At 48.1% G+C, this 25,139-nt stretch overlaps 1 protein-coding gene and 1 long non-coding RNA gene across 2 annotated transcripts in view; one reads left to right on the forward strand and one right to left on the reverse strand.

Moving 5' to 3' along the window:
• The window catches only part of LOC114210472 (uncharacterized), an 87,245-nt gene that overhangs the window by 36,025 nt on the left and 26,081 nt on the right, over positions 1–25,139 (reverse strand). The window contains exon 5 of the long non-coding RNA XR_003609527.2: positions 15,915–16,064. This is a non-coding gene — a long non-coding RNA (uncharacterized LOC114210472). The remainder of the gene's footprint in view (positions 1–15,914; positions 16,065–25,139) is intronic.
• On the forward strand, positions 1,014–19,842 carry LRRC52 (leucine rich repeat containing 52). The gene is made up of 2 exons (XM_028104749.2): positions 1,014–1,635; positions 19,517–19,842. Exons 1-2 carry the CDS (start codon positions 1,014–1,016, stop codon positions 19,840–19,842), a joined length of 948 nt encoding a protein of 315 aa, XP_027960550.1.

Genomic DNA, 25,139 nt, shown 5'->3' on the forward strand with positions numbered 1-25,139 from the left:
AGAGGCACTCACTATTTTAAAAGTCTAGGAGAATAGTAATGGTAAGAAATAGTTCATATCATTGCACTCGGATTTTTTTTATACATTTGGGTTTTGGTTGAGGGGAGTACCTTATACTTACTCTAAAGGCTTTTTAAAATACTAGCACACATATATATTCCAAATGCAGACAGAGCTGTAGGCAGGCTAGGAAAGCAATCTGAAGAGGACCACCTTATCAGAGGAATTCCCTTTCCTCATTTCAAAGGAGGCTCCCCTTTCCCATACTCTCCCAACACCACCAAAAACTGGCACTTGTCCAAATTCATTTACAAAGGAAAGGACCCACTCGGAGAACTGACCTTAAAACAAGTCACTTTGCTCATCAGTAAAGAAGCTACTTCCAAGGTCCCTCTATAGCCTGTGGATTAGGGGATCCAAGCTAACCTAATCCTCCACTACACCTCTTCGGGACCTGGTACACACACACACACACACACACACACACACACACACACACACACGAACCCGAGCACAGCCCCCCAGCCCCACACTGCAGGCCCTGATTCCCCCAGGGACAGCCAGCTTACCGAGATACACAAAACACCCCCACACCACCCAGAAGGGGAGAGAGGCAGGACTCTCCCTCCCTCAGCCAGGCAGTCTCCTGAGGCTGCTGACATCACAAAGGTGTCAACTGGCAAGCTCATTGTCATGTGGCTCTCCCCTGGCTCCCCTTCACTTGCAAACGCAGGGAAAGGGTGAGACCTTTCAAAGCCGCCAAGCGGGCAAGCTTCCAGCAGCAGTCTGGGAGTGAGCGGGCGGCCGAGCCACCAAGCCGGGCGGCGGGGCATTGGGCCTCGCGTTTCAACTTCTTCTCAGTTCTCCTGTAATGGAAAATTGCTTTGCACAAAGCTAGAGTGTTACAGTTCTTTCCAGCGCCACTCCTCCCCCACCCCGCCCCTCGGCAGCCTTCCGATCAGAGGGACAGCGCCCGCAGGAAGGTGGAAGGAGGGTAGTTGTGGCTTCTTACTATGTCCCTTGCTTCAGGCCCTGGGCCCGGGTGGTTACTCTTTTCCTTTGGAATGGGACTGGTCTCGGGGTCAAAGTGTCCAAGTAATTGTCAGTGTCAAGCCCAGGAAGTGATCTGCACAGGGATCCAGTTAGCCGAGTACCCCCCTGATGTACCCCTGAGCACTCGGAGGCTATACTTGAATGATAACCGCATCACCTTTTTGCCAGCGATGAATCTAGGACTCCTCAGTGACCTTGTTTACTTGGACTGTCGGAATAACCTGATTCGCGAGGTGATGGATTATACCTTCATCGGGGTCTTCAAACTCATCTACCTTGATCTCAGCTCCAACAACCTAACCTTGATCTCCCCATACAGTTTCTCCATGCTCAGCAACCTGGTGCAGCTGAACATCTCCAACAACCCTCACCTGTTCTCTCTGAACAAGTACACCTTTGCCAACACCAGCTCTCTAAGGTACCTGGACCTCAGAAACACCGGCTTGCAGACCTTGGACAATGCTGCCTTCCAAAACCTCCTAACACTACAGACCCTGTATCTGAGTGGAAACCCATGGAAATGCAACTGCTCCTTCCTGGACTTCACCATCTACTTAATAGTGTCCCATCTGAACCATCCAGGTGAGGGTCTGATTGCGTGTGGGGACAAGGAGGATGTGATGGAGCCGGAGGAATGGGTTCCAGAAAAGGTAAAGTCAAAAGATGGTCAGGATGGGAGAAAACTCTGGGGGAAGCTGATGGAAAGCATTCTTATTGCTCTGCAGGATCCACCCTTGGGTTGACTGGAGAGGCAATAGGGTCCGTAGAGAAGTTCTGGAGTAGGAATCCAAAGAGCTGAGTTCTGGTCCCAAACTCAGCACTTACTAGCCGGCTGCCCTAGGCACAGACAGTGTCTTTGAGCCTCAGTTTCCTGATCCATCAGGTGGGGACAATAATATGGCTCAGCGTATGGAGCTGTTGTGTCAATGTAAAATGGTATGTGTGGAAATGATCAAGTTCCTTAACTGCAAAGTAACAAATTCAGGGACACTGTATGCCATTGGTGGAGTATTTTAATCTGTTTGATTCAGTGACTGAATTTTTCTAAGATCCGAAAGTGAATTCAGTCATGCATAGGCCATCCAAAACCCGACAGTATGATGTGCAGAGGAGAAAGTTCCATAGAGGTAGAGGGAGGGGCACGGGAGCTCCCCAGACAGTGAGAGTGCGAGTGGAGAGAAGGGAGAGAAGGCTGTTGATGGCTTCTTTGTCTTCAAGATGCTAACCCCATAAGGAAGGAGGGAATGGCATGCATCCATGAAGAACAGGTTACCAGTGCCCACTCTGTCCAACAGGGAGATTCCAATCTCATGGGCAGATTCTCAAGTCTTACCTGGTAGATTTCCAAGCCAGTTGCTGCCACCCCTCTGCCATGGCCCCCCCAGCATTCCAGTGCCTCAACCCCCTCTTCTTCTCAGTGACTTTTCTGTCCCATCCTCAGCCTACAATTATCCCACTTTACCAACACCACCTTCACTCAGGACTTCAAGGAAATGGGAAATGAAAGCCTGGAGCCACGGATGTAATCTGGTAAAATTGGACTTTGGATTCAAACCCTGTCAAAACCGTGTTTCCTCTCCCTTCCCCGAGTGGCTGTTTTTGAAAATATTTTCATGCACCAGCTCCCTTCCCTGAGTGTTTGTTCTTGAAAAATATTTTCAGGCACCAGCACCTGCTGAAGCCTCCAGCATGAAGTTCTTGCCCAGGTGGCCATATCCCAGAAAGATTCCTGGCCAACATGATAGGCTTTAGGGAGACCTGGGGGAGAGGGAGCTGAATGGTGGTGGCAAGTGAAAATGCGCTCTCCTGGCCCTCCTTCCAGTGGACGGGTCTTAACGTGTCTTCCAGGCAGGGCCTGGATGATGGTGAGGCAAGCGAGCCTCCTGGGATGCAAAATTCAGGGAGACAATAAGAGTGGGTGGCTCCTTACATTTCGTGCCTTAGGCACCTGGCCCAGCTCCCAGGTACACAATCCGAGTTAGAATAAATCAAAAGGAAAGAACTTCATCAGACCATCTTCTTAAGAGGACGAATCATAAAAGAATAGAGGAGCAACTGTCTTGGGAACTAGCCTGTGAAGAAGCTTCATCTTCTCTTGCCCCCTGCCCACCATAAGTATATATTTTCCTTGAGTAGAGCCCACCAAGTAGCCAGGAGGCCCTCCTACCCTAGCTGAAAACGGTGACATAGCTTGGCTTCTTCCCCAGTCCCAAAGCCTGCTGCTTCACCTGCCACCAAATCTCCCTCAATCGAAATTCTGCTTATAGAGTTGTGTCTTCTCAGAGTGCTCAGGATGACTGCTTTGGACTCCTTGACTCATTTCATTCCAGGATTGACTAGGATTATAAATCGGATCTGTTTCACTGTGTGTTTTCGAAAACATCAGAAGCGGGTATCTATCTTGTCAAGCTCATAAGCTCCTCATGAACGAAGAGTCTGTCTTTTGAGGTAGACAAAGCTTTTATCCACTGGCCAGTATGAGCCTCCCCCCCCCCCGCCCCCAACTCACACCCACAACAACTGCTGATCTGCTCATCTCTCTCTGCTGTTTGGTGGCCTAGAGAAACCCGCCCAGACAACTTCATGCAGAACTATGGTCTCCTTGCCCTGGCTAACAATTGTGATCTCTTTGAAAACACTAATGAGCCCAAGGCCAGACATAGAACAATTTATCTTTGTAGAGAGCTTTGCAGCTGCTAGAGTTTTTTCACACATGCGGTCTCATTTTCTTTACTTTAAATGTCATACCAACCCTTAAATTTTGTGCCCTAGGCCTGTGGAAGAGGCTAGGATTGGTAATTTTAACCCTATCATGACAGGGTTGAGAAAACAGACTGGCCCAAAATCACATGGCTAGTAAGTAGCAAAAAAAAAAAAAAAAAAAAAAAAGATTTGAACCTCCTGATTCAGGTCTTTTTTTGATGAGACTACTATATCTTAAATCCCTGAATTCCATGGTAACTATGATCCTGTAAGTCAGTTTAGTTATAAATATGTCATGTTATAAGCATATGGCCACAGCGTTTAAATTTCAACTTTATTTCCTATCTGACTACACATGGAACTCACCCAAGATCATTTCCATTGGATAATGAGCTCTAGCCATCATAAACTCATTACATGCCTGCACGCTCCTTACAAGCCCAAGTTCATCCCAACCCACTCAAACTCCCAGAGTAGGAGCCTAACCTCAGTATTTGCTCACTTTTGCATCTCAGTCAGTCTGATTGTCCCTTCCCACACATATACACACACACACACATACCGTCACATACACATAAACACATGTGCAAACACATGTACATATACCCACATACATATGAGCACAAAGATGTGCTCATACGCACATACCATACATGCATACCTATATATACACCTACTCACATACACAATCACGCACATATTCCACATACATGACACACACATACACACATCAATATTTAGATACACACCCACACGTGAAGAGGCACACACAGTAAAATTCATTAGATGCTTCTCTTGCCCTTTAGCCAGCCCTCGACACAATGGAAGATATTTCTTTCGTGTGACTCTCACATGATTCATGCCTCTGTTAAGTGGAAATATCTTTGCTACGGACAAACGCTCAAGCTTAGGCCCACCTCTTTTACCACCTTGGCTATCAAAATGTGATCTTCAGCATGTTCTAAAATAGAGCATATACATCTCTCTCCCCATGTACCCACACTGCAGGATCTAAGAAGAATCTCTACGAAATGAGCTGAGTAACCTGGTTATTTAGAAAGAAGAATCCAAATTAAAGATGGGTTTCATTTTAGACCCAGGAAGATATGAACGTTAGTACTGGGAGATTTTCCCTGTGGGAGAGTATTAAGGTCAGCATGACAGTAAGATGGCAGTATAGAGATCCCTTGAAAAGCAAGCTTCCATGCTACCACCCAGTTCATCCATTCAACTATTGAGTCCTATTATGTGCCCAAGAAGTGCTCATGGAGAGAACCTTGAGCTGTGTGTGGAGACTCACATGACTATGGTCATCTGCACCATATATGTCCCACGGTCCAGTCAGGGACAGCAGGACTATCCTACTGAACAGAGCAGGACAAAAGAGGCCACCACGTGCCCACCGGGTGGAGCAGGCACTTGGGACAACCTCAGTGGCAGGTGGGAAAGGACAGCCAGCATGCAGGCAGGGGAGCCCAGTGTTAAAGAGCTCAGGTTGGAGTGAAACAGACCTGAATTATAACCCTAGCCCTGCCACTTGCTATTTATAGGAAATCAGAGAAGTTACTTAACCTCTCTGAACTTCAACTTCCTCATCTTTCAGACAGGTATAATAATAGAACCAACCTATCTAGGCGGCTGAGATGAGAACGCTTACAAACTGCCGTTAGCATTAAGTCTTGCATACCAAAAAGCATTCAATAAACGAATGGTTGGCAGATGTGGGAAAGATACAGGGTACTTAAGAGAGTAGCAGACATCAGTCAGGTGACCCTGGGATAAGCAGTAGACTTCAGGAAGCCTCAGCACACGTGGAAAGAGAGGACAGTGTACCCCATCCAGGAAACATGACTATAAGGATGCACGGGGGGAAGGGGATATAGATAGGACATTGAAAGGTGAGCAGCAGGTCCCAGGGCTCTAATCCCTGGGAAAATGGGACAGAGAGAATCTTCGAGGGAGTTGGGTATTAGGCAAGTTATGAACACAGGAGTTCGGACTGGGGAACAAAACCAGAAGCTCAGATCAAGGCTTCATCTCAGCCTGGACCATAAGACTCAGGGCTGGGCCAGTAGCAGCAAAGTGGTTCTTCCTGAGTCACCTGAATCTGGAACTGGAGTTCTACCTAAAGACAAGCCCCACTTTCAGGAACAGGTGTGGACATGCAGAGAGCTTTCAAGGCATGAGGGCAAGGAGGTCCAACTGTGGGGCAGACATGGCCTTGAAAGCAAGAAGTCACCTACATGGTGTGATTTTGTTATCTGAAGAAGACTTTGCCCCCATCCACTGCCTACCACTGAGCTAAAATTAGCCATTAGAGATTTACACCTTTGGATCCCCAAGAGTGCCCAAATCTTGAAGAGGACCCTGCAAAAATATATGAACTCCTGGGCTGAATAATACCAGCCCTCACATAATATCAGCTCTCACATCAGAGGCAGAAGTGAATTCTTGAGAAATACAATTAGCTAAGATTAATTCTGCAACAGTGGGGAACGTTGAAGGAAGCTGAGGTCCAGGAAAGAAATGGGGAAATCTTAAAACAAAAGATCTGAAGGCAGTAATATGCTCTTCCCCTGTGTCCCATGTTGGCTCAGTTCACCCCCCATAAAGGGGCTATAGAGAAGGCTAACTGGTTTTTTTGGTGCTATTATTAAAGGTCTTCATCAAAAGAAACCCTCCAATGATACACTCACCAGATGCACTGAAAACCATTCCATCCTCAAAGAGCTTACATACTCATTTTGCAAACATGAAAATCACAGCAGAAATGGAGGTGAGTTATAAAGTGCTGGTCACCCAGATGCTCTGATCAATGCAGAGTTAAAAACAGACCCACAGATTCCATTTACTTTTTGGCCTTGGTCAGCAGATAGGAGAACTAATTCCTGGCTGAAACTGTAATTTCCCAGGCATTAATGCTCTTTGAAGGTGAGAGTGGCAACTGAGCTCTTCCCAGGATAGAGCTGCCCTAGTAGGACAGGGTTGAATGCCTCTGAAGATGCTCTTAAAAACTCACACAACTCTAAGCTTCTGGACATAAGGACCCTGGCCTCCATCCTATCTTCTCTCAAAGTCCAGTCTAGTGCTGTCCAACTAAAGTCTCTGTGGCAGTAGAAATAGCCTGTATCTGTTCTGTCCCATATGGTAGCCCCTAGCCACATACGGCTATGGAGCTCTTGAAATTAGGCTAGTGCAAACGAGGAACTGAATTTTTAATTTTATATTGTTTTAAGTCATGTAAGTAGCCCCATGAACGGCCACTGGCCACCATATGGGTCAGGGTAGCCTTTTAATATAAGATGCTTCAGCTGGAACTTTAGAATCTCACTTCCTTACAGGTAAGTGGCTGTAGAGCCAAGCCCAACATGGAGATCTGGGAATTCAGTGTTTCCCATCCCCCATGCCATGACCTCTCCTTACTCTTAGACACATCCTAGTCAATTCGACTCTGAAATATTTGTTGTATGTTCATTATATGCCCAACATTGTATTATAAGGCTGGAGTGCTTTCATCATAGGGAAAAGAAGTCATAATTTCCATCTTCAATAAGACAATCATGGGATATGAGAGAGAAAATGCAATTGAAAGCCAAGAGATCCTGTCCTGGTCCCAGCAATGCCACTGGGTGATGTGGGGCAAGTCCCTTCCCCTCTGAGACTCACTTGTCTTTGAAATAAAAGGAGGCTAGGCTTAGATACTCTCTACAGCCCCTTCTAGCTGGTAGTCTGTAGACCTAAATGGAAAGATAAGGTGCACTTAACTGCAGGAGGAGAGCAGTGATCCGCAGACAGGGTCCCAGATGGGCAATGCGATGGATCAATGCTGACGCGGAGGCATTCCTGGAGAAGCAGGCCACAGTCACATAATTAGGACATGCACATAATTAGGAAGCAGACAGCCTCGAACTCCTGCACTGTCCTACCTCCTATCTTAAGTATCATCTACTTGACTAGAATAATACCTCCATCCCCAGGGGACTCAGTGCCCTAGACTGTCCTCCCAGGCCTGGCCCACTCAAACAGTGGTTCTCAAATTCCACTGAGCGTAGGAACCCCAGGCCCCATATCCAGAGAATCCGGTTTTGGACAGTGCAAATCCTTTCGCCGTATTTCGAAAGACCCTATGACAATGGCTTCCATTCTAGATCTACGGCAGCTGCTCCCACTAGTGAATAAATTGATTTGCACCAAGACGTTAGTGGCTAATAATGTTTTGACATGTCTCCCTCAAGGGGCATTTGCAATGTGACAGAAAACAACAAGAAACAGTGAGAGTTCGGAAAGTGACAGACTACCAGGAGTGGAAGTGGGGGTAGTTTGGGGACAGAGTGTCCCTCGCCGTCAGCTCTGAAATTATCGTCCTTAAGCAGTCCTGGGTCATCCGATGGTGGGGCCCACAAATCAAAGAGGAGTCTGGGCAGGAGTGTTGCAGAAGCAGGGGACAAAGCCACTCAGGGACATCTGCAGGGAGCAGATGGGTTGGGTCATGTGCTGTTTTGGGTCCACGTCATTTCGAGGGCATTTTGAGCGGAGAACATCTTAGTTTCATTCCAAGGCTACTTCATCCTGTATTCAAGGCTGCTGTAATAGGATAATGGCCCCATTTCAACCCACCAAGTACAAAGTCATCTACTACTGTGCCAAGACTTAGATTTCCAGAATGAATTCAGGTCCTCGCACTCTTCCACTATTAATGCTAACCCATCTTCTCCATCAGAGATAGTGCTGCAAAGACCAGACACGCAGAAAGGGACAGCTGGGCCGCAGACGTTTCCATGGCCATCAGCTGCTCTGCCAGCCTATGTCTCCGACTTCCTCACAAACACCTGCTGAGAGCCAGAGAAGCAGCCTCACGGGGGGCAATGAGGGGGCTGGGAGGGATACAACCGGGTCAGTGGTCCCAAACCGCCCAGAAAAGCCAAGAAGGGAGTGGGTAGCAAGAACCTGCAATTTAGGAAGGATCCTGAGTGATTTGCACACACTCTTGAGCTCAGCCCACTTGAGATCCCTGAAAGTAGGTGATCCAAAGTCCCTTCGAGCTCAGAAATGCCAGACCTCTGTGCATGGCCTCTCTGGTCACCCAGCACCACTCGGGCCTCTGGAAGGCAGCAGTGCAAAGCTGGCCAAAGCAGCCAACCTCAGTCTCCTTATCTCTAGAAGTGAAGGGCTCTCCAGCCTGGAGATAAGCCAGCAGAGTGTGGATGTGGCTAGAAAGAGAAACAGAGATCCAGCCATGAAGGGCCTTTGGAGGATTCTCTGGGGAACATGCAGGGCATCCTGAGAAGCTCTGGGAAGCAGGCGAGCTTGGATGCAGGGCTAGGAGGCTCCTGTGGGCATCCAGGTAAGGGAGGAAGGTGGTCCACAGCAGCAGATGAGGAAGTCTAGACAGGTCAGAAGGAACCATTTAAAAGGTAGAAGCAGGGACGCCTGGGTGGCTCAGTCGGTTAGGTGTTTGGCCTTTGGCTCAGGTCACGATCCTAGGGTCCTGGGATCGAGTCCCACGTCAGGCTTGTTGCTCAGTGGGGAGCCTGTTTCTCCCTCTGCCTGCCGCTCCCCCTGCTTCTGCTCTCTCTCTCTGACAAATAAATAAATAAAATCTTTTAAAAATAAAATAGAAGGTAGAAGCAATAGGACTCCAGACTGAACTAGACCCTCCCAAGTTCCCAGTCCCCCCTTCATGATTTCTGGCACAATTCTAAGTAATTAATAGATTTGAATACTTAAAATTTATCTTCTCTGATAGACAGTAAGGTCTATGAGAGCAAAGAACATGTCTGAATCTTCAGAAACTAGCTCAAGGCCTGACACAGAAAAAAGGCTCAATAAATATTTATTGAGAAAATCAATGAATAAATGAGATATGGAAAATAACAGGAAAGAATTGGTTTGAACAGCTCTGGAGGCTTCCCTGGGATGGACACTCTCGGAGGAGCGGCAGCAAGGAGCTTAAAGGAGAACCATGTCCCATCTTGAGCGTGTTGAGTGGGAGGGCCCCTGTGAACCAGGAGGCCTTCAGATGTTCTGACCTGAAATCCAGAATAAAGAATAGAATATGTACTTGGGAGAATCATCAGCTCACTGGTGATCACTGAACCAAACAAAGAATGAGATAAGCCAGCAAAAGAGTTTAGAATGGGGATGGGGGGGTGGGGAGTAACAGGTCAAGGAGAGAAGCTTTGGGGAATGCCAACATAGGGAAGGGCCAAAAAGAGCCACCCATGAAGTGCCCTGGGCAGGAGCAGCCAGGATAAAAGAACGGAAATCAGAGAGGGGTGGACTCACAGAAGCCGAGAGAAGAGTTTCAAAGAGTAGAAGTAGGTCAAGTAAGGACTGAAAAGTGTCCATCACATTTAGCTACCAAGAGGTCCCTGAGGTCTTGGACAGTTCCAACGGCATGATGGGAGTGGACAGTGGGTTACAGAATGAACAGCAAGGAGGAAAAGGGGTGCAGAAAAAAAATCTAAACTTGGGGCACCTGGCTGCCTCAGTCGATGGAGCACGCAACTCTTGATCTCAGGACCATGGGTTCAAGCCCCGCGTTGGGTGTAGAGTTTACTTGAAAAAGAAAAAAACATGTAAACTCTTCTAGGAACTTGGCTGTAGACTGAGGAGAAAGGGTGATAGATGGAGGAGAACTGTATAAAGGGGGTATTTATTTTCTTCAGAGCAAAGAGGTCCATGCATGTGTTTATCTGCTGCTGAGGAGTCATGCAGGGGCAAAGACTCGGGACAGGGGCAATAACTGATGTGAAGCCAGGAGTGGATGGACTCCAGAACCAAATGAAAGGCCAGCCTTAAACAGGGAAAGGCCCCTCCTCTGGGAAGAAAGCGAGGGTGAGCACGCATGGGCCTGAGTGTGAGGATGTGGGGCAAATGGAATCGAGAGGCCCACCTGAGAGTCCCTCTTTTCCTTTCAGTGAGATAAAAGACAAAGAATAACTTCGTATCAAGAAAAGTACAGTTTCTCATGCTCTTTTCTTTTTTCTTTTTCTTTTTTGTGTGTCAATTCATTCTTTTTTCTTTTTTTTAATTTATTTTTAAATTTAAATTCAATTAATTAACATAGAATGTCTTATTGGTTTCAGAGGCAGAGGTCAGTGATTCATAGGTCTTATATATTACCCAGTGCTTCTCATGCTGTTTTCTCTGATGCTTCTGTAACACCAACCCAATTAGGCGATCCTAAAATATCCCTTTGGTCTCCAGATGATCACACTCCCGATTGAACAGGCAAAACTAAGATGGGCTCTGGATTCAAACTGCCTGGTTTTTAATCCTGCCTTGGTCTCTTACCAGCTGGGCCACAGTCTGCACAAGAATCACGCTCCTCACCTGTAAAATGGCAATAAGTTAGTACCTATTTCTTGGGTTGTTGTGCTAATGAAATAACCCACACGAGGATTTTAGAAGTGCACATAGTCAGTGTTCAACTAATGTCAGCTACTGCCGTTGCTGGGACAATCCTTGGTGGTGACCGTGGACGCCACATGGGGCGCAGAGAAGGGGGAGGGCCGTGTGGGTGACAGAAACAGGAGGGTAAGTGGTGTTCTGATGCTGCCTGCCTTGTCCACAGGGAGTCCAACTTGGGCGGGAGGGGGATGCCTGGAGCTTTCAGCAGGGGGGAGGGAGAGGGTATTTTAAAACCTTCAAAATGACAGCATTATGGAAAAAAAATGAGACGTAATGCCAAGGCTTGGGCCAGGCACTGGGCATACAGCTAAGAACAGAAACAGACATGCTGTCATGGAGCTTCCACTCTAGCAGGAGAGGAATAAATAAGCACATAAGTGTATGACATGATGTCAAGTGATGATAAGGGCCATGGAGGAAAATACGGAAAGGGAAGGGAGAGAGTGTGCCTGAGATGGAGGACAAAGCAGATCCTTTCTGTTGGGGGGTGCTAAGGCGGTGACATTTGAGCAGAGAACCAAATAAAGAGAGGGGACAAGCTGTGGAAATAAGACGTGGGGAAGGGGAACTTTCTAGACAGAGGGGAGAGCAAATGCAAAGGCCCTGGGGTGGAATGAGCATGATGTATTAGAAGGGGAGTATGGTGGAGACAGATGAAGGAAGGAGACAGAAAATTAGTGAGAGGCCAGATTAGGCAGGACCTCTAAGCCAAGGGGAAGCTTTTGATTTTGTTCTGTGACGGGAAATCATGAAAGGGTTTTGAGCAGGGAAGCAACATGACCTATGACCTGCAGAGGGCTCCCGCTGCTGAATGGAGAGAGACTGAGAGAGCAGGGACAGGGGTGAGAAGGGCTGTCACGCACGGTTCAGGTGAGGGAGGGAGGTAATGGTCCAGATGACGAGAAGACGCAAGAATCAGGACATGTTTGGAAAGTAAGACTAACGGGAATGGCTGTGGTTTGAGATATGGCTCGTGACGTGAGAGAGGAAGCAAGGAGAGCTCCAAAATTCCCGCCTGGGTGACTGGTGATTGGTCTTCTGCTACTGAGCTTTTCTAAATTGCCTCTTATCCATGAGGACAACTGTCTACTACCTGGGTTTTTCTGAGCCGATGGGTAGTTATTAAGCAGGCCCAGGTCTAGACCAAACTGAGAAGAAACAAGAATCTGCCCTTAGCTTCCATGAGCCAACTGGCACCATCCCCCAGCCTGGCTATGCCGCCTGACTCCCTGCCCCCATCAAAACCTTACTCAAGAAAGGTGGTAGTGAGGGTTTCCCCCTGGGTAGGGCTTAGGTTGTTAGCTCCTTTTTCAGAAGACTATACACTTTAAGCCTTATTTTGTTGGTGGAATGAGAGGTTCTATCTCCTGTTGGCCTTATTCCGGGTACTGACAAGTGCACAAGAAGGGATTAGGAGGAAAAGGGGTCTTTGTACCTGTAGATCATGCCCACATACAACCCCTTATACAAAAGACCAGTCCTATAGCCTAAAGCACCTCTAAAGTACAGGAATAATCGGGTTGAACTTGCTGGATTTGAAGGTCTTTCTTGTAATGTTCCAGGAGTCTATGAATCACTTTTAAGCTTTACCAAAATATGGACTCTTTATCCAAGGAAAAAAATTGTACTAGAGAAGAACTGTAGTGCCTAAGCCCAAATCATCCAAATCTTTATATTTTCAAGATGCCAGGGATGGTTTAGACCAGGAGTCAGCACTGCCTTCTATAAAAAGCCAGATAGCAAATATTTAGGCTTTGTGGACCTCTGCTGTAACTCCTCTGTTTGGCCATCTGTAACCTGAAAGCAGTCATAGAAAGTATGTAAATAAATGGGCATGGTGTGTTCCAAGAAAAAGTTATTTACAAAAATAGGCAGCAGGTTGGATTTGGCCCGTGGAGTTTGCTGAACCTGGGCTTAGGCCATCAAGGGGAGATAGGCAGGTGATGAGAAAAAAGGAGCTCTAGGTAGGAAAGGTAGAACCCAACGTTCAGAGGACCATGCATGAGGGTCTGAGAAGGGGGCCTTGCTGGTTGGTTGGCTTTGGTGTTGTTGGGCTGCTATGTGGTCCAGTCTAGGTTTCTCTCTAGAGAGTCATTTCTTCTGGGCCACCCAGAGTGTAGCAAAATATTACCATGGTCCCTTCAAATTCCAGTTGGGAGCTGGTCCTAAAGAGCAAGGCCAAAGACACAAGAGTTTGAGAACTGTTGTATGAGGCCAGACCAATAGCCCACCCATTCTCTCCTGTATGCATTCAACAGACATTTATTGAGCATCTACTATGTGCCAGGCGTTAGGGGGACAAAAGTGAACAAAGAGGGCCTCTGCTCTCAAACAGTTCTCTAACACTAACTGGGGAGTAGTAATAAGTACCTTTTGATGCCATGCCCACAGCACCTGCATCCTCACTTGTCCCCACCTGCATTTACCCTCGTTTCCTTCTCTGCAGTCTCAGAGGACCGAAGCGTGCCCCTTCCCAGCTCAAAACTTACCCCTCCATTTGGTCCTGGGGACCTGTTTCTGACTCCTCTGGGACTGCACACCCCTTGGTTCAGTGAATCTTCCCCAAACTCTTACAAAGGAAGTGGGATCAGTATTAGTCTATCGTAGAGTAATCCAAGGTGGCAAGGGGTTAGCTGACCCACCTATGGTCTTCTATCTCCCCAGGTTCACTATCGTCTGAGCATTTTGTCGATGACATTGACCCCAATGTGTGTTAATAAGATAACATTTCATTCATTCAACAGCCATGCTTTGAGGTCTAGTATGGGTGAAGCACTGTTCTGGGTGTTAGGGGTATAACAGTGAACCACAGAGACAAAAATCCATGTCTTCGTGGAGTTTATAATCTAGTGGGAAGAGGCAGACAAATGAGTAGGACATCAATCCACTTCCCTGACAAATACATAATCAGCTGGAGAAAAAAAATAAGACAAAGAACTATGCATCTAGTGACATTCGGGCGAGCTAGGGCCTAATAAGGAGAAATGGGAGAATCAGGTGAGGTCTTTCTCGGGGTTCAAGGTGGAAGTCTTATGACAAAGTGGTGACGCTGACAGAACCTGGTGCTGCATTCTCAGTAGCGGGTACAGTTTAGTAGAGAAGGGAGTCTCCAAATCCTACCCTCCAGTGTATGTTGTCACCATGTGAAGGCTGAACCCTCCACGCAGCCCAGATGGTTCCTGAGCAAGCGCACCAGCACTTGCCTGCCCCCGGCTCCTTGGGAACCTGCAGCCGACCACAGGGCAGAACTGTGGTCCCTGCAGGCGAAGAAAGGAGCAGTTCGCCTTAGAACGACTGGGTTCATACCAGTTCTCTGAAAGGGAGGCTTTCTGGGCTCCTGCACTAACAGATGTGATTCTGAGCCACAGAAACTCTTGCTCCTGCAGACACAGGATTCTGGCAAACAGGTTTTCTGCCTGGGAGTAACATGCTATGTGTGGAAACAAACCAGATGGGGGGTGATGTTTCCTTAGGAACTATTTGCAGGAAGAATTTAAACATTAATGACACCTGTAATTGTACCTGGGAGCTTTAACTGGGACAAATGCCCTGGGCCCATGGAATGGGGCTGAGAGAGGGAGGACATGGGGGCTAGTCACCTGTTTCTAATATGCATGAAGGCCCTGGAGTTGTGCAGTGCACAGCATGTACAACAGTACTTGGTAGCCTTTTGTCAGAGGAAAGGAAATCAAGAGCCAGAAAGGGAATAACTGATAAATAATTTATTCATTCTATAGCATGGGAATAATTAAAACTGCTCAGTGAGGTGGTCAAGAATAGAGCTTAATTTTGTAAAGCACCTTCTGTGATGCCCAGCACACACCAGGCACTCCAGGGTCAGTAGATGGGTCGATAATCTCTAATGACATCAGACCAGAATAGGAAAATAATGTATGACTATCAAACTAATGAAAAGGAAATGAAATAACAAAATAAAAGGCAACAGAGTAGAGAGAAAGAGACATAAAAATAAGTGGGACAAATGGAAAACAAATGTATCAGTCTAACATTAAATGTTAGTGGAATAATTACAATACAAAGTTTGCTAGACTGGATGGAAAACAAAACCCAGCTACATGCTGCTTACAAAAATATGTCTTAAATATAGGAACATAGACAGATTAGAAGTAAAAGGATGGCAAAAGATAAACAAGGCAAACACTAACCAAAAGGAATTCGATGGAGCCACACTAATGTCAAAGATGGTGGACTTTAAGGCAAGAAGCATTACGAGAAATAACGAGAGAGTTTGCTCAGTGAGAAGAGGGTAAATCTACCAGGAAGAGGAAACAGAACTTTCTACACATCTAATAACATATCTTCAATATATGTAAAGCAAAACATGACAGAGCTATATGAAGAAGTAGGTAAATGCACAATCAAAACTGGTCACCTGAACATCCTTCTCACAGTAGCTAATAGACCATTAATAGACTAAGAGTCACCAAGAGACAATAGTTTTTATAGATAAAAAGTCAGTAAAGATATAAATAACAAAGTCAACAAATATACAGAAGACCTGTATAAAATCACAACTTAATTGGCATCCATAGAACGACACCCTCAGCAAAGACAGAATACACACCTTTTGGGGGCACATGCAAAACTTACTAAAATTGACTTTATGTTCAGCCATAAAGCAAATTCTCAATAAATTTCAAAGGACTGAAATCATAGAGAGTATGTCTCTGACCACGGTAGAATTAAAGTAGAATTCAACGATAAAAATATTACTAGAGGGGCACCTGGGTGGCTCAGTCGGTGAAGTGTCCGCCTTCGGCTCAGGTCATGATCCCGGGGTCCTGGGATCAAGTCCCGCGACGGGCTCCCCGCTCGGCGGCGACCCTGCTTCTCTCTCTCTCTCTCTGCCGCTCCCCCGCTTGTGTTCTCTCTCTCTGTCAAAATAAATAAAATCTTTAAATATATATATATATTACTAGAAAATCCCCCCAAATTAAGTATTTCTTTCAAGAAATGATACCTCTTATTAATAAGAACAACAATGATCAGACACGGATTCTGTCTTGAAGAGTTTTGTCTGTCGGGCGCCTGGGTGGCTCAGTCGTTAAGCGTCTGCCTTCGGCTCAGGTCATGATCCCAGGGTCCTGGGATCGAGTCCCACATCGGGCTCCCCGCTCAGCGGGAAGCCTGCTTCTCCCTCTCCCACTCCCCCTGCTTGTGTTCCTGCTCTCACTGTCTCTCTCTGTCAAATAAATAAATAAAATCTTTAAAAAAAAAAAAAAAAGAGTTTTGTCTGTCTGGTTGGGGAGAAAAGATACACTCCTCTGGCCAAGAGCCTCCAAGGGAGGGAGAGTGTCACAGGCGCAGTGAGGACGCAATGGTGGGTCCAGGAGTGGGAATGACCCCATGCAGTCTGAGCTACAGGGGTGAGGGGGCTGTGGAAACGCTCCTGGGAGCGCACTGACTCACACCAGATGTTGAAGGCTAGGAAGGACTTGATGAGGCAAAAATTGCAGGAAGAGACATTTGATACAGAAAGAGCATGTCCCCAGGCTAGCTACTGGTAAGGGCAAGATGCAATCAAGGAATTAATAGTTTAATTTGACTGGAGCAAAGTGTCGGTCACTGGAGTGCTAGGAAGTGGGGAGGGCGATGGCGAGGTAGTAGGGGGCAGGTGCGGAGGGCTCTGAGCACCGGGCCAGGTGGTCTGGATGTTATTCCCAGGCCTACAGGTGAGTCAGAGGAGGGTTCTGAGCCAGAGTTTGCCTGGGAAGAGCTGTGCTTGAGGAAGGGAAATCTGGCAGGGGTGTGTGAAATGGTCCAGAGCTGGGCAATGGGGAAAGTGGAGTTAGGGAGACCTGCGGGGAGGTAGGAGGGCTACCACCTTGGCAGTGCCTGGGGAATGGGGAGGGGGAGAGAATGCAGCAGTAGAAAAACCCAGGTCTCCCTCCCCGCAGAGCCACCCACATCCACATCCCGCACTTAAGAGCAACCTAACAAAGCCTTCAAATCACTGCTAATTGCCCCTTTCAAGGTAATGCTCCCAAACGGGACACGGTGTTTCATGTTTAGTCTGCCGCTAAAGCCCCAGTTTGAAAGCTGAATCTTCTTAAAATAGAAGGAGATAAACCCCCAACCCACAGAATCCCACATTTTCCTTTCCCCAACACATCTTTCTTTGTATTGTCCCATACCAGGTCTCTGGCAGTTTGGGGAGGTGACCCAAGCCCCAGACGCCCTCCAGCCAGGCCGAGTGGAGAGAGGACTCCAGGTGTGATTGGGCTCCTGCCTCTTGACGCCAAGTGTAATGGAGCCCCCGGCCCCCACCCCTTTTCCTCTCCTGAGAGCTCTCCCCTTGGAGCACGGTCCCCCAAGAGGACCTCTTCCTCTCCTCCCCTCTGTAATCTTTGCACACCATGGAGGTGACCGCCCCACACTGCTTTCCAGTCCTGTGTCTACAGCCTCCACCAAGAGCCAGTCCTCAAAGGCATCACGGCCTTCGGACCATCGTCCTGAAAATAACAAACCATTCACCACAGGTGCACTGGCACAGGGGTGAGGCGCGGGGAATGCTATCCAGCTTGCAAGGGGCTTCGACAGCCCCCCAGGCCCAACGGCCTCCTCCCCACTCAGCTCACTTCTGTACCCCTTTCCCTAATTCCCCTGTGCAAACCCAATTTCCCTAACTTCCTTGGTTACCAAGGATAGGAATGCATTCACATAACCTGCAGCTCCACACTAGCTTGTCTGTGTCTGCCACTTCTGTAGACGAGCTTAGATAGCTCGTGTCTTGTCTCCTGCCTAGATCCTTCAGGTTATTTAGAAACCTCTGTGAGTCTGTTTCCTTATGTGTAAAACAAGAATGATAGACTTGTGTGTGTCAAAGTTGTTATAAGAATGAAACAAGACGTTTGTGTACCGCTTAGAATGTAGTCAGAGCTTGGAAAATATTAGCTGCTATTATAATTTTGAGCATGATTATCTCAAGCCCTGGTCTCCACCCTGCGTTGGAGCTCATTTATGTAATGCCTGCTGGATACATTCCCCTGGCACCACACACACACAGGCACCTCTGCATCAACGTGGCGGAGCATATGGAGCTAGGAAAAGGCAGGGCTGAGGGCAAAGCTCTGAGTTCTGTGTGCAACTACTGAGCACCAGGCACAGTGGCTTGCATCCTCGCCTGTGGCAATTAAATCCTCTCAATTACCCTGGGAACAGGTAGCATTCTTTGCATGTGTAACGGTGAGGAAATGGATTCAGAGAGGGAAATGGATATCCTGCCGAAGTTTACAAAATTAGTAAGTAACAGTCTAGATTTGAACCCTGGTCTGTCTGGCTCCCCCAGAGCCCACTTTGCTTTCTGTTATACACTCAAGTCTATGGCACTTGACATGGGGAGGGGCTCAGAGAAGTAGCCAGGCAGCTGAGTCAGCTGCTAAAAAGGACCGAAGACTCATGTAGATCGTGTGATGAGCCAGTGATGCCAACCTCACCGCTGAGAAGCAGAACTGCCTCTCCTACTGGCGATCCTTTTCTCTGAGCTCCCCACACCCCGATTCCCTGAGTGGAGAACACATAGGAGGCATTTCCAGGGAATCTTGTCCCTCCCGAGAGGTGAGCCAGGTGTGACACCTTTGTGGTCCCTGGCTGGACTCAGGCCGGGGTGAAGGGAAAGGGACAAGGTTGTAGGGGAGAAGTGGGAGCCAAGAAGAGGGAGGGGAGAGGGAGGCAACAGATATTGATGGGGGGGTCTGTGGAGGGTCAACACTCCGTAGAGATCTTGCTTGTTTCCAACCTCCCAGCCCCTGCTGTGGTGTCTCGTTCCTGGAGGATCCTTAACGAGCCAAGTGCAGGGGCGCCTGGGTGGCTCAGTCATTTAAGCCTCTGACTCTTGATCTCTCGGCTCACGTGATGATCTCATGGGTCGAGAGATCCAGCCTGGCATTGGGCCCTGCTTTGAGCAGGGAGGCTGCTGGAGATTCTCTCTCTCTCCCTCTCCCTTGGCCCCTCCCCACCCTCTCTCTCAGATAAATAAATAAATCTTCAAAAAAAAAAGAAGAAGGCAAGGCCCTTTTCAGGAGGCAAGCTGACTGCAGCGAAATCAGAAGGGGGGCAGGGGCAAGAAGCAGCACGGGTACAGTACGTCTCAAACCTGACTGTGCCTGCCTGTCACCTTGTTGACACACAGATTCTGATTCGGGAGGTTTGGGGGGTGCCTGAGAGCCTGCATCTCTAATGAGGTCCAGCTGCCACCCATGCCACTGGCCCACAGACCACACTCTCAGTAGCGAGGGTCCACATGGCCTCTCCGGGTCCCCTTTGGACCTGCAACCCTGGTGGTTCTACTCTCTCAGCACTCTGCCCGCTGTGTTTTTCCTTGCAGATGATCAAAATGCCACGTGCGTGGAGCCCGCAGAGCTGGTGGGGTGGCCCATCACGCAGGTGGGGAACCCGCTCCGGTACATGTGCATCACGCACCTGGACCGCCAGGACTACATCTTCCTGCTGCTCATCGGCTTCTGCATCTTCTCCACGGGCACCGTGGCCGCCTGGCTCACGGGCATGTGCGCAGTGCTCTACCAGAACGCCCGGCGCAAGGCGAGCGAGGACGACGCCGAGGAGGAGCACGGGCAGAGGGTAGACAGCAGCAGGCGCATCTTCCAAAACAGGGTGGACTCGGGCCAGGACGGGTTCCCTCAGCTGATTTAGTTGCCAGAGACTGCCATCTGATGATGCCTTCCCCCCAGGCTCCCTGCCTTCTCGCTCGCTCTCCCCTCCCCTTCCCTCATGGCTGTCTTAGACACCGACTATTTAGTAAAACAAATAAAATGTTTGGTGGCCATTTCACAAGTTGGTCCTTTCCTGCTCAACCAGCTTCCAGGCACTTCCTTGAGCTCAGCGGGATGGCGTAGATCAAAGTCTAGAAAAGTCTAGGAAGCTGGTGCGAAAGTGCAGCTAAATGCTGAGAAAGCCCACCACAAAAGCAGGCCAACTCCCGTTTAATGAACACCTACTATGTCTCTAACTTAAGTGCTGGCAGGAGGGATGAGAGAAACCTAGGACTGAGAGAACCTGTCCTCAGAGAGCAAACAGTCTGGGATGAGTCACGATTGATGTGAATGAAATGGAGAAAACCACAAGACCCGATGGCAAGAACTGACGTCAAGAGAACACATCCAAACATGTCCACAGGCCAAATTCACACCCCATCTCAAGACAGTCACTAGATCCTAAAATACTGACATTAGCTTATGGTGGAAAATTGAGGCCCGGAAAGGTTAAACAAGAGACTGGTCAGTAGCACCGGCCCCCCAAAGTCCACGTTCTTTCCTTTCCATGAAGCTGCCTCCCCAGGAAATGTTTAGCAACACACCCAAGGGCTCATCGTGTACGCCTTGGACCAAACAAAGGAGTGAGGCACACAGAGGCAGCACCGCTTCCTGTGGCCTTACCAAGCGCCCGGCATCGTACCCAGCTTTGTACGCATCTTCTCACCGGGTCGGCCCCCACGACAACAGGTCAGGTGGTTGCTGTTACCCTCGTTTCCCTGAAGCTCAGAGAGGCTAAGTAAGCAGCTCAGGATCAAAGAGTTGATAAGAAGCCGAACAGTTGCTGAAGCCCGGGCTGCCTGACCCCAAAGCCCATGCCCTGTGCTCTACGAGCTGCTATCTTTCATGAAGTGCTAAACAGAAGACCTGAGTGTGTACCAGTGAGATCCACCTCCCCGGACAGGTCAGAGGAAGGGAAAGGGAACAGAAAATGGGGCGGCTCAACCTGAAGACCCTTCAAAACTCCCATCCATGGCCCTACCCACAGAGCCAGCTGTCCCGAAACCCCTTCATGGATCCCACATGATTCCCCGGGGTGTGTTCAGTGTGATGGTTAAGAGTATGAGCTCCTACCATACGATCCAGCAATTGCACTACTGGGTATTTACCACAAAGATACAAATGTAGGGATCCGAATGGGTACATGCACCCCAATGTTTATAGCAGCAATGTCCACAATAGCCAAACTGTGGAAAGAGCCAAGATGTCCATCGACAGATGAATGGATAAAGAAGATGTGGTCCATATATACACAATGGAATATTATGCAGCCATCAAAAGGAATGAGATCTTGCCATTTGCAACGACGTGGATGGAACTGGAGGGTGTTATGCTGAATGAAATAAGTCAATCAGAGAAAGACATGTATCATATGACCTCACTGATATGAGGAACTCTTAATCTCAGGAAACAAACTGAGGGTTGCTGGAGTGGTGGGGGGTGGGAGGGATGGGGTGGCTGGGTGATAGACATTGGGGAGGGTATGTGCTACGGTGAGCGCTGTGAATTGTGCAAGACTGTTGAATCACAGATCTGTACCTCTGAAACAAATAATGCAATATATGTTAAGAAAAAAAAAAAAGAAGAAGATAGCAGGAGGGGAAGAATGAAGGGGAGTAAGTCGGAGGGGGAGACGAACCATGAGAGACGATGGACTCTGAAAAACAAACTGAGGGTTCTAGAGGGGAGAGGGGTGGGGGCATGAGTTAGCCTGGTGATGGGTATTAAAGAGGGCACGTTCTGCATGGAGCACTGGGTGTTATGCACAAACAATGAATCGTGGAACACTACATCAAAAACTAATGATGTAATGTATGGCGATTAACATAACAATAAAAAATTAAAAAAAAAAAAAGAGCATGAGCTCCTGAATCCGGGGCTAGGTTCCTATCTCCGATTCTGTCCTTACCTCTGTGTGAACTTGGCCTTCCTGCTTGTAATGAACCTGAGGACAGAGACCGCCTGGTACTCTCTGTTGACACAGCACGTACGGGGGTGCCTTACACAAAGCAGGGGCTTATTATCACCTTCTATTGAAACCCCAACCCACCAATCATTCCTACTCCATTATGCGGACTGTGAGTGGTGACCACGGGCAAGCTATTTCACTTCTCTGTGCCTCGGTTCCTTCAGCTGTAAACGGCAATCATTATAGTGCCTACATCATACAGGGATATTATGAGAATAAAATGAGTATCATAATGATACTACATCCTGGGAGAATCTTAGGCTTATAGAAAAGTTACAAATATGGCACAGAGAAGCTCCACCTACCCCTGACCCAGCGTCCCCTAAAGTTATGTCCCACCCCGGTGGTTCATCTGCCAAAACTGAGAAATTCCAAAGCTGGAGTACTATGATTTAACTTCAGACTTCATTTGGATGTCACCGGTTTTCCCCCTTTTTCTGTTCCAGGATCTAAGGCCACATTTGCATTTAGGATTTTCTTAACAATATGTCTAACATTTATTGGGCAAGCATTGTCCTAAGTGCTTTTATGTATCAACTCACTTCATTGCCGCCTGTGCGGCGGGTACTATTATTCTTCTTCTTCCCCTTAGGTAATGAAATTGAGGCTTCAGAGGTTAAGTAACTTGCTCAACACTACAGAGCTAGTAAGACCAAAAGTCAGGCCAGCTGCATCTGACTAGAGACTATTTCCCCCAACGACCAACCAATGCGGTCCCTCAGGAATTTAAAATACCAAGAAAGTCCTGGCAAAAGAAATCACAATTGCAGTTTTTCACAATAACTTGTCCTCTAAGATGCCCTGGATCCTCCCACCAAAATAAACGGACTGAGCACCTCCCATGACTGGCCCCAAGCCACCACAGAGAACGGGCTCAGGGAGTGAAGAGTGAGGTTCGGCAGAGACACAAGTCAACAGGAGACTTCAGGACGGAGGGGGAAGTGAAGGGCAGGCACGGGGTGCTAAGGGATACAAAGGAGGGGCACCTCACCCAGGAGGGAGTGGGGACTCTTGAAAGCTCCCAGAGGAAGAGACATGTAAACTACAGCTTGAAGGTTGAGTTGGGGTCGGCCAGGCAACGTGGCAAACAGGGCTGAGTAACGAGAAGACATTCTAAGCACCAAGAACAGCGTGTGCAAAGCCTGCAGGCAGGAAAGAGCCTGGCAGGGCTTGGCTGGAATAGAGTCCAAGGAAAGGAGAGGAGAACTCATACCAGTGGGAGAGGTAAGGCCAGACTCTGGAGGGCCTTATACATCCCTTGTGCTACTCCAGGTCACGACAGGCTATGCAACAGTGACAGACAACCCCAAAGCTTCATTGGCTTAGCATAACAAATACCTGTTTCTCATTCAGGTAAAGTCTGCTGGCAGTAGGGCAGGCCTCCTCGGTCCTGTAACTACAGCTTCTAGAACATGCGCCTGGGAGGCCCCCTGCAGAAGAGAGAAGAGGTATACTGGGTCTGCAGGTCTTAACTTCCTGGGCCTGGAAGTGACATGTCACTCCCCCACACATGTCACATGGCTCCAACCTTCATGGCAAGTAATTGTAGCCTGTGTACCAGGAAGACACAATGCCATGGTGAACCATGTTCTGCATCAACCCCACTATGCTCAGGAATTTGAAATTACCCCCGCGGGCCCTGAGGTGCACTTGAAGTTTTAGGCACGAGAATCCCGTGGGCTAATTTTGTATGTTAGGGAGCTCAGTCTGGCTGCAAAGTGAAGAAGCAAGCAGAGCGAGGGATGACAGGAAGTGAGGAGGCTAGCATAATTGCAGTATTCGGAGCGAGACATGAGGGTGACAGAGCAGGGACCGTGGCAGGTGGGAACAGAGAGAAGTGGATGAATTTAAGAGTTTTGTCAGAAGGAGAGTTGACAGAATTCCCTGAGTGACTGCACATGGGAGGCGAGGGGAAGAATGAGTAGAAGATTAGAAGAAAAAGGAAGGAATTCAGGAAGGAGCCCAAATTTCAGACGTGGACAGTCAGGTGGCCGGTGGCCCTAGGCACAGAGGCAGGGAGAACCGCGTGGCATTCTGGATTTTGTAACTGGGCAAGCAATAGAACATGGGGGGTGGGCAGGGGCCTGTGTGAAGGCACAGGGGAAGGACGTAAAATTAAATCCTTATTCTCTGCAATGGGAGGTCAATAGACAATGCCGAAAACTGAAAAAATCAAATAGGATTAACATAACCATATTCTTTAGTGATATCAAAAGGAAAAAAAATCAGCCAAGAGAGTTTCAAGTGTCTGCCTCCAGGGAGGAAAAAAAAACCCAGGGAAAATGGATGGAAGACTGACATTTTCCATAACAAATTTTGTAGAACTACAACTCTTTAAATAAACAATGAGCCTGTATATTTGACAAAAATGACTGTTCTTTCAAAAGAAAAGACTGGCTGGTGCACGGTGTTTCTACCTTCAAGAGGTGTCTTTGACCCCCTGATGCAGGGGGTTGTCCTCCAGGATTTCAAAGGACACTGTGCCAGGGAGGGGGCTGTGCCTCATCCCTGCCATATGTCTTCATTCATGCTGTGCCCCTGACCTTGATTCCCAGAAAAATCAGAGGGGGCTTTCTAAGGAAGACCATGTTCGGCCTAGCTCTTGAAAAGTCATAGAACTTCCCGAAGGAAGGAGCACTTCAGATGGGTGGTGAGGGTGAAAGCCTGGAGGTGTGACAGAGAGAGATGTATTCTAAAATGATCGTCCCTCTGTTTGGTGGCCCAGAAAACAAATGCAGTGACCCCGGGATGGAGACAGAAGCTCGACCAGGTAGCTAAGGGAACAATTTGGTGCAGGGTATTCATAACATGAGGTCCATGGGCCACCTGCATCAGGGTCCTAATGATCACTCAATGCTTCTCGATTGTCAGGAGGGGGAATCCACCTGCATTATGGTATGTTCTCTTGGTGAATCTTGCACACACGAAAATTTGAGAAACACTGGTCAAGCACGAGGAGATACGTCCTAAAATAAAGTAGTGACAGTATGAATGGAAAGGAGGAAATGGTTACCAGACCGGGGGCCATGTAGATGGCAAGGGCCTCTTGGATCCAGAGCTGGCCCCGCCAACAGTCAGGGTAAGTGGCCCTATTGCCTGCAAAGAAGTGCAGAAGATGGGGTGGGGCAGCAACACCCAGCACTTCCTGCCCACCCCTCCCATTGCTGCTGCCTCATAACATTTCATGCAACATGGGGTGAAAAGAACTG

Source organism: Eumetopias jubatus, unplaced genomic scaffold, assembly GCF_037043125.1.
Source record: "Eumetopias jubatus isolate StellerSeaLion01/CBP00866 unplaced genomic scaffold, mEumJub1_p1.0 scaffold_12, whole genome shotgun sequence".
Classification (NCBI taxonomy): domain Eukaryota; kingdom Metazoa; phylum Chordata; class Mammalia; order Carnivora; family Otariidae; genus Eumetopias; species Eumetopias jubatus.

Excerpts from the sequence above, each read along its gene's own strand:
- LRRC52 (XM_028104749.2), top strand. The coding sequence starts at position 1,014 with ATGTCCCTTGCTTCAGGCCCTGGGCCCGGGTGGTTACTCTTTTCCTTT. Across the intron at positions 1,636-19,516 it reads GTCCCATCTGAACCATCCAG|ATGATCAAAATGCCACGTGC; the intron begins GTGAGGGTCTGA and ends TTTTCCTTGCAG.